The following is a 15,677-nucleotide window of genomic DNA, read 5'->3' on the forward strand; positions in this document are numbered from 1 at the left end:
GCCTCAAAGACCTCAAAAACACTTTTCACTTACAAATTTTTTTTTTAAAACATACAGGTACACTTTGGAAACCAAACCCAAGACTAATAATAAATACATGCCAAGTTATTCATAAATGAAATATAGTACCAACCTCACTTTAGTCATAAAAATTATATTCTACTTTAAAAGACTCTCCTGACATAGAAGTACTGTTTATTTTCTTTCTAAGGTAATCTTATTGCCAAATCACTGGTAATGAAAGTTTTCTGTGATCAGGAAAAGGAAAATTTTTAAAATTTAGTTGACTTCCTTTTCTCAACTCTACTAATACAATTCAAATTCTTTAATTAAATTCATTAACTTAAGCGACCTACTTTAGGGCACAGAAAGATTTAATTCCCAATAATTTCCTTTAAAAGTTGTCTACTGATTTCCTTTTTCACTGAAAGAAAAGAAGAAACCCCCTAAAAGGCAAGAATATAAGCAGCTATACTTCTGATACAAGTTGGCACAGAGAAAGTGCATTTGGTGGCTTAAACAACCTATTTTAAGGAATGTTTAGCTCACCGTTATCAGAAATGATCAGAGTGGTACCATGCAGCTGTAACCTGAGTCATGTTTTACGAACAAGGGAATACAAACAAGACAAGCAGCTGGAGCAGCCTCCCAGTCACTGATGCACATCTTTCTCCTTGCAGCTATGAAGGCTATTTTGTTAAGCAGGATGAACAGAACAAAAGTGGCTCTGAAAGTAACGTTATAGGCATTCAGATAACTACATATAGATGTACAGCTAAAATTACCAATTAGTTTACCAATTGGCTGCAACGGATTCGATCGGTTTGTAACTAATTCTAGTTACTGGCGCACAGCAGGATGGTTGGCGCCATCCCTCTGTCCTTCTGACACACAATACTAGGTGCACAGACCCTTGGGCCCAGACATCAATAGAGCCCTCCAACTCAGCTGCAGGAATGAGCACAGTTGTGCCCTCTGTGATGATGAAAGAAGTGGAAATAACCATCACATGAGAAGTCAGTGATGAAGGGACTCTTACAAAAAGAAAATGCTTTACAAAAAGTGAAACAAGTTTTAAAAAGCATTTTTTTAAACTGCTAATCTAATTTTTAAAAAAGAAATCATCTGAAAGCAAAATGGCAAATAAATCACTTTCAAAAACTGTCTAATAATATTATTGACCCAGTCATCTTCATTCCTTTATCATTCACCTCTTTCAAATATCTCCCCTTAATTCTCAATATAAGCAAGCTGGAAAAAGAATACATACATAATATATTCAACAAATAAAAGCCTACCAAATGAAAATCTGCTAATGAAAAGCATTCTCCTATAATTTAATCCTTACCAGGATCTTTTTGGATAAACAAAATTTGCAGTTGCCTGGGTAGTGATACAAATATGTTGCTTCAGTGGCTAACTAATTTTTAATCGCAACTCATTTGGAAGTTGCTGGACTAGATGCTCTTATGCTATTTCCCATTATGAAAACCGAGAGACCTATTGTGACTAAGTGTAAGTAGACAAAAATGCTCAAAACAATTATTATAATGCTCAAAATCAACACTGCTGTTGCTGTTCAGTCGTGTCTGACTCTTTGCTAGCCCATGGACTGCAACACACCAGGCTTCCGTGTCCTTCACTATCTCCCTGAGATTGCTCAAACTCATGTCCGAGTCGATGACATCATCCAACCATCTCGTCCTCTGTTGTCCCCTTCTCCTCCTGCCTTCAACTTTTCCCAGCATCAAGGTCTTTTCCAGTGAGCTGGCTCTTCACATCAGGTGGCCAAAGTATTGGAGTTTCAGCATCAGCATCAGTCCTTGCAATGAATATTCACAGTTGATTTCCTTTAGGATTGACTGGTTTGTTCGTGCAGTCCAAGGGAGTCTCAAGAGTATTCTCCAACACTGCCGGGGACCAGCCCCGGCTGATCCAGGGTATTCGAAGGAGAGATGGCGTAGGCGAAGATCAGGAAACAATTGCTTAATTAAATGTTAATTAAGGATATAAAGAGTAATAGAATGAGGATAGCTCAGTGAGGAAATTTAGTGGAGAAAAGAGGCTGAAATAAGGATAGCTCAGTGAGGAAATTCAGTGGAGAAAAGAGGCTGAATAATTCAGCCAGAAGGTAAGAGAAAGAACGACATGGTGAGACCAAGTTTCGGTGAACAAGGCCCCGCACTTTATTTTCCAAAGCAGTTTTTATACCTTAAGTTATGCATAGAGGATAATGGGGGAAGGGGTAGAGTCAGGCAGCAAGCCAGGCTTTCTTCCTGCAAACTTATCATATGCAAAAGCTTAGGTGATTTGCATCATCTTCTGGCCCGGAGGCCTGTTAACATTTTAAGACCTTTTCTTCAGAAAACTTATTTTTCTCTAAAGGTGATTGGTCAGGAGCCACCATCCAAAAGCATTAGATAAAGTTGCATTCCTACAGAGCAAAGGTGTGGTGGGCTATAACAAGAAAAAGAATTAACTCAAGGGTCCCAGGTTACAAACATTAAAGCTACTACTTACACCAATTATATTAATCAATACACTGCCAGGGACACAGCAGGTAAGGGATATGGAAACTTAGCAGCAAACATTGGCCCAAAAAGTGAAAATCCCTTCACCAATACAATTTCTAATCAATCTTTTAACTACTCAAAAGAATCTGTGTTTAGACAGTTCAGAACATCTCCTGCCTCTCACAGTTGGGAGGCTCTGAACAATCACATGTGGCTGGAAAAACCTATTCAGGCAGGCTAGAGGATTTCCAAAGGAGTTTGTAGGTTAAACACTGTCACACCCAGGAATTATTAACTGGAGCTGTAAGCTAACTCTTTTTTCAGAGAGGTAGTAGGGGACAGCCCCCCATAAAGTCAGAGGTGTGGGTGAAAGCACAAAGCAGAAAGTAGGCAGACTCTGGTTTTGGGGGTATATGCTCGAGAATTTCCAGGGGGACTCCTGAAGCTCGATCCCGCCTTTGCGTGTGCCGAGCCTCCTTCCTCATGACCTTTGTCATGGGCGGAGTTCCTCACTGGCTCCCAGCAGTGATAGAATTCCAGTTGAGCTATTCCAGATCCTGAAAGACGATGCTGTGGAAAGTGCTGCACTCAATATGCAATATGCACTCAATATGCAATATACCGGCTCCCAGCACAACACCACAATTCAAAAGCATCAGTTCTTCAGCATCCAGCTTTTCTTATGGTCCAACTCTCACATCCATACACGACTAATGGAAAAACCATAGCTTTGACTATACGAACCTTTGTTGACAAAGTCATGTTTCTCCTTTTTAATATGCTATCTAGGATTGTCATAGCTTTTCTTCCAAGGAGCGAGCATGTTTTAATTTCATAGCTGCAGTCAGTATCTGCAGTGATTTTGGAGCCCCAAAAAATAAAGTCTGTCACTGTTTCCATTTTTTCCCCATATATTTGCCATGAATTGCCAACATCCGCTGGATCATGGAAAAAGCAAGAGAGTTCCAGAAAAACATCTATTTCTGCTTTATTGACTATGCCAAAGCCTTTGACTGTGTGGATCACAATAAACTGTGGAAAATTCTGAAAGAGATGGGAATACCAGACCACATGACCTGCCTCTTGAGAAATCTGTATGCAGGTCAGGAAGCAACAGTTAGAACTGGACATGGAACAACAGACTGGTTCCCAATAGGAAAAGGAGTACATCAAGGCTGTATATTGTCACCCTGTTTATTTAACGTATATGCAGAGTACATCATGAGAAACGCTGGACTGGAAGAAACACAGTTGGAATCAAGATTGCCAGGAGAAATATCAATAACCTCAGATATGCAGATGACACCACCCTTATGGCAGAAAGTGAAGAGGAACTAAAAAGCCTCTTGATGAAAGTGAAAGAGGAGAGTGAAAAAGTTGGCTTAAAGCTCAACATTCAGAAAACAAAGATCATGGCATCTGGTCCCATCACTTCATGGGAAATAGATGGGGAAACAGTGGAAACAGTGTCAGACTTTATTTTTCTGGGCTCCAAAATCACTGCAGATGGTGACTGCAGCCATGAAATTAAAAGACCCTTACTCCTTGGAAGGAAAGTTATGACCAACCTAGATAGCATATTCAAAAGCAGAGACATTACTTTGCCAACAAAGGTCTGTCTAGTCAAGGCTATGGTTTTTCCTGTGGTCATGTACGGATGTGAGAGTTGGACTGTGAAGAAGGCTGAGCGCCTAAGAATTGATGCTTTTGAATTGTGGTGTTGGAGAAGACTCTTGAGAGTCCCTTGGACTGCAAGGAGACCCAACCAGTTCATTCTGAAGGAGATCAGCCCTGGGATTTCTTTGGAAGGAATGATGCGAAAGCTGAAACTCCAGTACTTTGGCCACCTCATGCGAAGAGTTGACTCATTGGAAAAGACTCTGATGCTGGGAGGGATTGGGGGCAAGAGGAGAAGGGGACGACAGAGGATGAGATGGCTGGATGGCATCACTGACTCGATGGACGTGAGTCTGAGTGAACTCCGGGAGTTGGTGATGGACAGGGAGGCCTGGCGTGCTGCGATTCATGGGGTCGCAAAGAGTCGGACACGACTGAGCGACTGATCTGATCTGATCTGATGGCACTGGATGTCATGACCTTTGTTTACTGAATATTGAGTTTTAAACCAGATTTTCACTCTCCTCTTTCACCTTCATTAAGTGGCTCTTTAGTTCCTCTTTGTTTTCTGCCATTAGGGTGGTGTCATCTGGATATCTGAGTTTATGCGGTTTCTCCCAGCAATCTTGAGTCCAGCTTGAGCTTCATTCAGCCCAGCATTTCACATGATGTACTCTGCATAGAAGTTAAATAAGCAGGGTGACAATATACAGCCTTGATGTACTCCTTTCCCAACTTTGAACCAGTCTGTTGTTCCATGTCTGGTTCTAACTATTGCTTCTTGACCTCCATACAGGTTTCTCAGAAGGCAGGTAAGGTGGTCTGGTATTCCTATCTCTTTAAGAATTTTCCACAGTTTGTTGTGATCCACACAATCAAAGGCTTTAGCATAGTCAATGAAGCAGAAGTAGATGTTTTTCTGGAATTCCCTTGCTTCTTCTATGATCCAGCACGTGTTGGCAATTTGATCTCTGGTTCCTCTGCCTTTTCTAAATCCAGCTTGTACATCTGGAAGTTCTCAGTTCATGTAGTGTTAAAACCTGGCTTGAAGGATTTTGAGCATTCCCTTGCTAATTGACTATGCTCCAATATAAAATAAAAAGTTTAAAATTAAATTAAATTTAAAAAATGTAACACATATAATTAATAATAAGACAGCAAAATGTGTAAAGCAAAAAAATCCCAGAAATTCAAAGAGATATTGAAGAAATTACAATAGTAGTGGGAGACTAAAATATTTCAGTGCCTGAGAGATCAAGGACATTAAAAAACAAGCTAATAATTTAGAGTATGTAAACAGTAACTTTAAAAATATAAACATTAATTTTTATCTATAGAGAATCCACTTTACCTACTCCTATCTTGTCCAAAGGATATTTGCAAATACTTAACTTCTTTACTTTCTCCCATCTATCAGGCTTCTGTGATAACCATTTCCTTCCCCATGAAACTTCAGTTCCATGGTCCACTACTCCAACTATTCTCTTAACTTCTTCAATCCTTTACTTAATGATATTCCACTAAATCTGCCTTAAAAATTCCAACTCATGACTAATTCATCTACCCACCATCTTTGGGCATTTTTAGCAAGTGACTGAATGCTAGTAAGTATTCCGTCAGGGTAGAAGGGAATCACATAACTGTGTAGACGTATCTTTACCCCAACAACATATGTAGTCTCATTGCTTCACACAGACATGTAACATCTATTTACTATTTAACTACATAGTATTTATCTATTACTATGTTCCAGTTCCAGTTTCAAGAACTGATGACAGAGTGGTAAACGAGACAGTGTGGTTTCTGTCTGCTGGGAGCTTAATGTCTAGTAAGGGAGACAGAAGGAGAAGGCAATGTCACCCCACTCCAGTACTCTTGCCTGGAAAATCCCATGGATGGAGGAGCCTGGTAGGCTGCAGTCCACGGGGTCGAAAAGAGTCGGACATGACTAAGCGACTTCACTTTCACTTTTCACTTTCATGCATTGGAGAAGGAAATGGCAACCCACTCCAGTGTTCTTGCCTGGAGAATCCCAGGGACCGGGGAGCCTGGTGGGCGGCCATCTACAGGGTCGCACAGAGTCAGACATAACTTTAGTGACTTAGCAGTAGCAGCAAGGAAGACAGATATAAAAACAACAAAATAAACAATTATGTAGTTTCAACTGTGATAAAATGTTTCTAGGGAAAGTATGCTATGACAGTACAGTCATGCCATATGTGCCCAAGCAGAACCCATGGATATCCAGGGCTGAATGTATTACATCATTTTATAAAAGGGGCTTGAGCATCCGTGGATATTGGTATCCACATGGCAAGAGTAGGAGAGGTGTCTTGGAACCAATCCTATGCAGATATGAGGGTGAACTCTATATTAGCAGGGAACCTGATTTAGTCTGAAACATGATAAGCTCCCCTGAGAAAGTGACCTTAAATTGAAACCTATACTAGAAATGGGAGTTACGTAAAAGGGATGGGGGAGGTGAAGAGGTGCTGGGCAAGAAGAACGAGGATGAGTGTCTTGGCAAAAAAAATCAGAATGTGGAAAGGTCTGAAGACTTGTGGGTACCTGACATGTTTGAGTAATCGAAAGAAGGCTCGTTTAAATGAGGCAGAAGGGAGGAGAGAAAAATGGTGTGAAATGAGGTTTACACGATTCAACTCACTCAAGATTTGAAGGTCAGGCTGGAGATTTTAATGCACAGAGCATTGGGAAACTTCTGAGGAGCTATAATCAAAGAAATCAGAGCTCATATTTGTTTTTTTTAAGAATCAGTTTGTCTATCGTATAGAGAATGGATTGGAAGGATGCAGGGAGTCCTGCTAAAAGATTTCAATTGTGATCCAGGGATTTCACTAAGATAATGGCAGCTTGGACTAGAATGGTAGCAGTAGAGAATAAGAGAAGTGGACAGGCTGGAAAGATTTAGGAGGTAATACTCAAAGAGTATTAAAAAGCAGAGACAGGACTTTGCCAACAAAGGTCTATCTAGTCAAAGCTATGGCTTTTCCAGTACGGATGTGAGAGTTGGACTATAAAGAAAACTGAGCACCAAAGAATTGATACTTTTGAACTGTGGTGGTGGAGAAGACTCTTGAGAGTCCCTTAGACAGCAAGGAGATAAAACCAGTCCATCCTAAAGGAAATCATTCCTGAATATTCACTGGAAGGACTGATGCTGAAGCTGAAACTCCAATATTTTGGCCATTTGATGCAAAGAACTGACTCACTGGAAAAGACCCTGATGCTGGGAAAGGTTGAAGACAGGAGGAGAATGGGACAACAGAGGATGAAATGGTTGGATGGCATCACCACCTCAATGGACATGAGTTTGAGTAAGCTCTAGGAGTTGGTGATGGGACAGGGAAGCCTGGTGTGCTACAGTCCATTGGGTCGTCAAGAGTCAGACACGACTTAGTGACTGAACTGAATTGAACTCAAAGAGGTCCATTCATTGGACAGTGGCTGGTGTGGGGTGAAGGGAGGAAGATGGAGGGACTACCTGCCAATTCAGGGAAGAAAAATATATCTCCAGGTTTAGGGTAGAGGGAGTCATCATGAACTTGTTTCTATATACATCCGTTTGACATGCTTATGAAATATCCAAGTGGAGATGCGAACAAGGCTATTTGGATATACAAGTCTGAAAATCAGAAGAAAAGTATAGGCTAGAGATATAAATTTAAGAATCATCAGGAAATCAACAATAAATTAAGCCATGGCATGGAGAAAACGCAGAGGGAGAAACTAATAGTGAGAAAAGAAGATGGTTTAAGACGAGCCTTAATGAATTCCCAAAAGCTAAAGGTCAGGTGGAAAAGGAAAAGCCAACAAAGAGGAAGCAGAGGCAGCAACCAACAAAGAAGGAAGAAAGCTAGCAGTGGTGGTTCTATAAAAGCCAAAGGAGAGAGTGCTGAAATCGCGGCGTGGCCAACAGAGTGAAATGCTACTCAGAGATCAAGGGAGGGACTGAAAAACACCCACCGAGCAACACTGAGTGACTTTAATAAGAGTTTAACAGGAGCTCTGATAGGGATGTGACACCAGGTTGGAGTAGACAAATAAGTTCCTGAGAGAAAAGGGAATAGAGGCCGCAAAAAGGCAGCTGTCTTCTAGAAACTTGGCTAAGAAGGAGAGAGGAAAATGGGGTCTGGGACAGTGGATGAAAGGATAAGTAAAACAGAGATAGGGTTTGGGGGTTTCTTCTTGTTGTTTTTATTGTTGTAGATTAGAATGGAAGAGAAATAAGCGAGTAGTGTGCTGATGGGAGAAGACTCTAATAAGGAAAACTGAACATACAGAAAAGAGAAGAATTTCCAGTCTCAACTGTGACCTTCAAGGTTGCTGGGCAACCCCGTGGCTTCCAAAAGTCTGCCCTTCATTCTCCATCACAGTTATTTCAGATCTTTCCACCCTCTTCCAACTTCCAACCTCACACCTCCTACTTCTTGAAAATATAAAAGGGCAAAGAACCACTCAAATGGAATTCCAAATTCTTATCACAAGTTTCCACCTTGATCCCATCTGTTCTTGTCCCTCTTGAATGCCAAGCTTTCTCTCAACTGCAGGCATTCTTAACCTATGTACCACTCCTTCTTCTTCCATGGCCTTGGGGATGTTCCTATTCTCCTATATTCTTCCTGCTTCTATAATGATTCTTCTCTGTCCTGGATCTACATTCCCCTTTCTCCATCTGTGACTTCTCCTTTCATCTAACTATAAAATTTATTTTCTTTTTATTGTATGTTATACTTTTCTAAGCATTTTCTCACATCTCATTTTGATCCTGACTTAACTTGTTGAAATGAGAAGTCTCAACTATTGAGATATAAACATAGAATACTTTTATCTTTTTCCACATATAACTAGCTACTCAGCTGAATCCTTAACCTGCTGAGTATGCTCAGTGAAATCCACAATTTTTCAGCCACATTCAATTATCCAAGTTTGATTTTTAAATCCTATCTTCATACAATCTGCCTATTGTTGTCTGACAACCTAGCACAAGTGAGAATTAGATAGCCTTTAGCAGATGCCTGTGAGGGGGAAGAACATGGTTTATTTTCACAGAGTCGTTCCTCTCTTCCTCCTCTGTACCCCTTAACACTATCCTACATTCACAAACTTATGTCCCTGCCATAAGTGGCAGTTGTGGGAACAGAGCAATATTCCACTTATAGAGCTTACCAGATATTAGTGATGGATCTTCAATAGTCATCAGCCAGTCCTTCTCCAGGGACTAAGATGATGCTGACCAACAACAAAATCAAGTGCTGCCAGGCAAAGATGCGTCCCTAATCTTTCTCTGGATCAATGTGAAGTGAGTAGTCCCTACTGATCTCTGCAGTACATGGTAATTTCTGCACAGGGAGCATTCATGATTCTCTAGGCGGTGGTCAGCTTCACCCTGGCTCCCTCTGCCCAAAGCAAGATCTGCCTCAACTCTATCAGACTTTGGTATATTCTACTGATACCTCACCAAGTGTCCTCATAAGAAGTCCCTATTACTCCAACATCTTCACCAATGGCTAAAATCCTTCCCTCACAGAAATCATGAGATGCACTGGGGGTCCTCTTTACTCAATCAGTGACAAGTCCCATCCTAACTCCTTCCAAAGAAAGCTTACTACCCTGAAGTCCCTCTAGGCCCAGCTGGCATGAGCTACTCCAGCAAGCTTGTTATGCCATGAAATCTCTAAGGGAGATGCAGGTACCAGTCTCTATATTCCACGGGGTCCCCAGTATCCCAGAGCCACACATCCAGTTCCCCGCAAGTTGAAATGGAAAACAAGGAGTGGAGACTACACCCCAACAATATGATTTTCCTTAAAAATATTTTAAAACATAAAAAAGTTTTACATGCTGATAGTAACAATATTAATTGTGACAACCAAAGCATAAACTTGGATGATTTCAATCACTGTTCATTCTGAAACCTGTTTCTGTTGAGTCATATTTTTAAGTCAGTCTAAAACATATTTTGGCTGTTTCCAATTTTACAGGAAACACAGCTATTGTTTCAACATATAATTTTGCTTTGACTCTTCATATATTTCAAAGGTTAAATAATGAATTCCAAGATTTTTAACCATGTTCACTGTAGAAACAGAAGCTGCCTCTGTAATCTTTCTATGAATAGGTATCATCCTGATTTTTCTCAAAATAATTTTATTTAGTATAAATATAGCATATAGTTTGTATCTACTAAAAGGCCAGGCTTCCCAGTGCATTTTCAGAGACAGATTATGCTACGTGTCTGTTTAACATCCTATTACAAACACAAGGTTATCTAAAATTAGAAAACACACCTTACAACGACATCCCAATCCCACTCAGAGTTGTTTATGGTTAGCCATCAATCTCACTTTCCCCTCACCAAAGTTGATGAGGAGAGTGATGAGGAGAGTGATCTCAGTAGAAAAGGGGCAATGTCCAATTAAAGACATTAAACATGAAACCAAAGAATGTGAAAATCTCACTAATGCCACCTACAGTACCAATGGAGAACGCAGCCAAGAGAGATCTTTTAATAAATTGTGTGTGCGTGTGTGTGTGCGCACGTACCTATCTTTTAATTTCTCGCCTAGGACTATATATCAAGACAATTTTCTACCAAATCTTGCACAGAATATAAAAGTACACAATTAGGTAATGCAAACAACAACAAGGATAATCTTAAAAAATCAAAACAAAGAAAAACCTGATGCATTCACAGAAGCCGACAGTAGCATAGTGGCTACAAATGACAGGGGAAATAGGGAGATGCTGGTAAAGGGTACAGACTTTCAGTTTTAAGGTGACTAAGTTCTGAGGATGTAGTGTGTAGCATGGAGATTACAGTTAATACTGAAGGACTGTATACAGAGGTAAATAATCAAGTTAGATAGAGCAAAAACTGGCGAATCCGACGTCAAATGGATTACAAAACTTAAAGCAAACCTTACCTTACATTCCACCACACTCTGATCTGATTCACAAGTCACATAGATTTCATCTACTGCCCGGCGAAGATTGTCAAAAAGAAATGCCCAGTATCGAGCTCTTAGATCAACTTTCCGAGGGTGTCTTGTTTTAGTGGGACTTTTATCAAAGTGTTTATCTCCAGCTGCAGATGATGTCATTTTACAGTCTACTGTAGTGTTCTGATGAAATAAAACATGAAAAAAAAATTTTTTGATGCCTCCAGGAACTAGATTTTTGTATAAATCACATTTTTCAACATAAATACTTAAAAACACGATGTCTTTCTTTTCACCTTACATCATACTGAATTCACCAAAACAAAGCTTCTCATTTTAAATTAAATCAGCAGGTCTGTAATATCAATTACATGTCTCACTGAAAATTAGGATGATTTTAATGATGAATAGACGCTTGGTCGAAAAGGAGCACTAAAAGGGCTCCTGGTTTACCAAAATACATGTATGGCACATTTAAATACATTACCAAATAACAGATACCCATTTCATCATTGTGAAACTGCTGGCATATACTCCTTTCATTTAGAAATGACATATTCTCTACTTATATTCGGTTACTTAAACTTTATCTTAAACCATTTTTCCACTAAAAGTAAAAATCAATATATAAACATGAAACAATTTACTAGAAAAGAATACTGATGAAGAAAACCAAGCATCAGCTGCAGAGCAGATTCACCAAATAAAGTAACTACAGCATTCATACGACCCAGTCTTTCCTTGGTTGCACAGGCAGATTTTGGAAATACAAGATTATATTCTATACTTTTATAGACTACCAAAGAATCATTCCACCACAAACATGAGTGTGTAGTTTATAGGAAGACTTGAACCTTCTCACTAGAAGTACAAACGAGTTGCTTTTCTCTCTGTGGCTACTTAAACTGAGAAGTAAATAAATGCTTGTACCACAGTTAGAACAGCAAACACTCCCAAGTTTCTTTGGGTTGTCCTGGATGTGTGTAAGCCATTCCTATTAGCTGGTTTGTTTTCCCTTCTTCATATAAGAGTCCCAGAGTGAAGAACACCCAAAATAGAAGCTAATAGGCTTCAGTTTTGTTTTACACTTTGGCCTTCAAAGTAACAGTGATTTCTATACTTGAAAACTCTTTTCTAGCCAGCCTTTGGCTTATACAGAATCTTCGTTACCAAAAGGCAAGCAAACAAAACATTTACACACACAAAGACACACACACTTAAGAGGCTGAGATGGAGCTGCTCATCCTCCTTCCACAGTCCCACATCCAGATGAAGGCTGTCAGACCCAGCAAATAAAAATTAGTAACTATTTTATCTGACAGTCCTAATCCAGGCCCAAATTCTCAACACTCAAGCAATAAAATTTAAAGTAATCATCAACAACCCACAAAACCTTTGCCTTAACGGCTCTCCAAGTACTTTCCAACTCTAGTAGTAATGATTTAATTATGATGGCAAATATCCCCTTATACAAATTTTAAAGTATGTATTATTAACTGTATTTTACAGCTTAGGAAACTGAGATTTAGAGGCTGGTTTGTCCAAGATCACAGAGCCACAGGAGACCATCTTCCAGTTAGAGCTCTGCAATTACACCACTGACTTCCCGTTACACTGCACCCCAACGCCCTGTGCATTCCCGACCACCTCATTTCTCTCCCTATATTCCACACAAACTTAAAATTCACTTGAATTTTCCTGAATTATACCTCCGTCACAAACTTTTTCTAGAATAATCAGTGAAGCACTAGTAGCTTCCTGTGAATTCAGACACTAATCTTAGTATGAAATTCTCAAAAATACTCTAACTCATCTTCACCCATTTATGTATTTATCCTATCGTGTATCCATATGTATGTTATTCAAATACTTTAACCAACCTTTCTTAAAATGCATAATAGGCAAAACTGCTTTCAAGTTAAGATGTTTCTATTCTCTGTGATTGCTCTATGTGAGACTTCTATTAAGAAAGACTCTAGAAAGGAATAAATTACATCTAGGTAATTCCATCTGAAGGGCAATGTACTATGCAAATCTGACATTTAAGTTTGACAAAAATAGCAATACTTTATATCTGCATATTTATTTTATTTTATGAAGGGCTTTTTTAAATTGCAGGATAATTGCTTTACGCTTTCCCTGGTGACTCAGTGGTAAAGAATCAGCCTACCAAGCAGGAGATGCAGGTTCGATCCCTGGGTTGGGAAGATCCCCTGGAGAAGGAAATGGCAATCTGCTCCAGTGCTTCTGCCTGAGAAATCTCATGAACAGTGAAGCCTGGAGGGCTACAGTCCATGGGGTCGTAAAGCAACTTAGCAACTAAACAACAATTGCTTTACAGTGCTGTGTTGGTTTCTGCTTATAACAATGTAAATCAGCTGTAAGTATACACACATGCCCTTCCTGTTGAGGCTCCCTCCTGCTCCCCATCCCACCCCTCTGGGTCATCACAGAGCATCGAGCTGAGCTCCCTGTGCTATGCAGCTGCCTCCTGCTAGCCAGCTATTTCACCACCGTAGTATACTATGTCAGTGCTACTCTCTGAATTTGTCCCACCCTCTTGAAAACATATCATTTAATATTCAAAACAAAGTATTACTATAAAGACAGGACAAGTATTATTATCCCTATTCTGTACATGACTAAACTAAGGCTTAGTAAGATTCAATCTGTTGACCCAGTCAAAAGGCTGAATGACAGAACTGGGACCAGAACCTAGACTTCCAACTTCTGCTTCACTGTTCACAGAACATTTCACAAAGCACTTAGCCCACAGTAAGTACACATATAATGTTAGGTATGATTAGAGGGGGAAAGATAAAGAGGAAAAGAAATATACTCAAAGAAAAATGTGAATAAAATACTGGCAAAACTGCCAAACTTGTGGAGAAAGATAGAAGAGACATGTCAAATTGTCTGATAAGTCTGTATAAAGTTTCAAAATATAGGGTTCTCTACCAACCACCGACAAAAATAATAGCACTGATAATAAAAATTGCAGCAGCACTTAACATTCACGGCATGCTTGCTATGTGCCAGGCACTGTGTTAAGTGCTTTCCATATAGCTATATTTCATTTAGTCTTTGAAGTAATTATTACCAGAGTTACTATTTTTTATTTACTTATTTTTTGGCTGTGCTGGGTCTTCATTGCTGCATGGGCTTTTCTCTAGTTGTGGCAAGTAGAGGTTACTCTCTAGTTGCGGTGTGCAGGCTTCTCACTGTGGTGGCTTCTCTTGCTGCAGAACCTGGGCTCTAGGCACGAGAGCTTCAGCAGCTGCAGCATAGGAGCTCAGTAGTTGAGGCTCCCAGGTTCTGGGTACAGGCTCAATAGTTGTGGCACACAGGCTTAGTTGCCCCAAGACATGTGGGACCTTTGCGGACCAGGGATTGAACCCATGTCTCCTACTTTGGCAGGCAGATTCTTTACCACTGAGCCACCAGGGAAGCCCATCATAGTTTCTACTATTAGCTCTGTTTTTTACAGGAGAAAAAAGAGACAATGCCAAGATTCAAAATTAGGTAACTATTTCATTGCCAACATCTGCTGGATCATCAAAAAAGCAAGAGAGTTCCAGAAAAACATCTACTTCTGCTTTATTGACTACACCAAACGCTTTGTCTGTGTGTATCACAACAAACTGTGGAAAATTCTGAAAGAGATGGGAATACCAGACCACCTGACCTGAGAAATCTGTATGCAGGTCAAGAAGCAAGAGTTAGAACCGGACACGAAACAACAGACTGGTTCCAAATCAGGAAAGGAGTATGTCAAAGATGTGTATTGTCACTCTGCTTATTTAACTTACATGCAGAGTACATCATGAGAAATGCTGGGCTGGAAGAAGCACAAGCTGGAATCAAGATTGCCAGGAGAAATATCAATAATTTCAGATAAGCAGATGACACCGCCCTTATGGCAGAAAGCTAAGAAGAACTAAAGAGCCTCTCGATGAAAGTGAAAGAGGACAGTGAAAAAGTTGTCTTAAAACTCAACATTCAGAAAACTAAGATCACGGCATCTGGTCCCATCACTTCATGGCAAACAGATGGGGAAACAATGGAAACACTGAGAAACTTTATTTTGGGGGGCTCCAAAATCAGATGGTGACTGCAGCCATGAAATTAAAAGATGCTTACTCCTTGGAAGAAAAGCTATGACAATCCTAGGCAGCATATTAAAAAGCAGAGACATTACTTTGCCAACAAAGATCCATCTAGTCAAAGCTATGGTTTTCCCAGTAGTCATGTATGGATATGAGAGCTGGACTCTAAAGAAGCTGAGCACTGAAGAATTGATGCTTCTGAACTGTGGTGTTGGAGAAGACTCTTGAGAGAGTCCCTTGGACTGCAAGGAGATCCAACCAGTCAATCCTAAAGGAAATCAGTCCTGAATATTCTTTGGAAGGACTGATGCTGAAGCTGAAACTCCAATACTTTGGCCACCTGATGCAAAGAACCGACTCATTTGAAAAGACCCTGATGCTGGGAAAGATCGAAGGTAGGATGATAAGGGGATGACAGAGGATGAGATGGTTGGATGGCATCACCAGTGTGATGGACTTGAGTTTGAGTAGGCTCCAGGAGT

General features: G+C 40.1%; 1 protein-coding gene across 4 annotated transcripts in view; it reads right to left on the reverse strand.

Annotated features, from left to right (window-relative positions):
• The window catches only part of SCAPER (S-phase cyclin A associated protein in the ER), a 423,671-nt gene that overhangs the window by 345,442 nt on the left and 62,552 nt on the right, over positions 1-15,677 (reverse strand). For all 4 annotated transcript variants that reach the window (XM_027521864.1, XM_027521861.1, XM_027521865.1 and 1 more), the window contains one exon: positions 11,075-11,272. In XM_027521864.1, coding sequence (XP_027377665.1) covers positions 11,075-11,272 — 198 coding nt within the window. The remainder of the gene's footprint in view (positions 1-11,074; positions 11,273-15,677) is intronic.

This window comes from Bos indicus x Bos taurus, chromosome 21, assembly GCF_003369695.1.
Source record: "Bos indicus x Bos taurus breed Angus x Brahman F1 hybrid chromosome 21, Bos_hybrid_MaternalHap_v2.0, whole genome shotgun sequence".
Taxonomy (NCBI): Eukaryota; Metazoa; Chordata; class Mammalia; order Artiodactyla; family Bovidae; genus Bos; species Bos indicus x Bos taurus.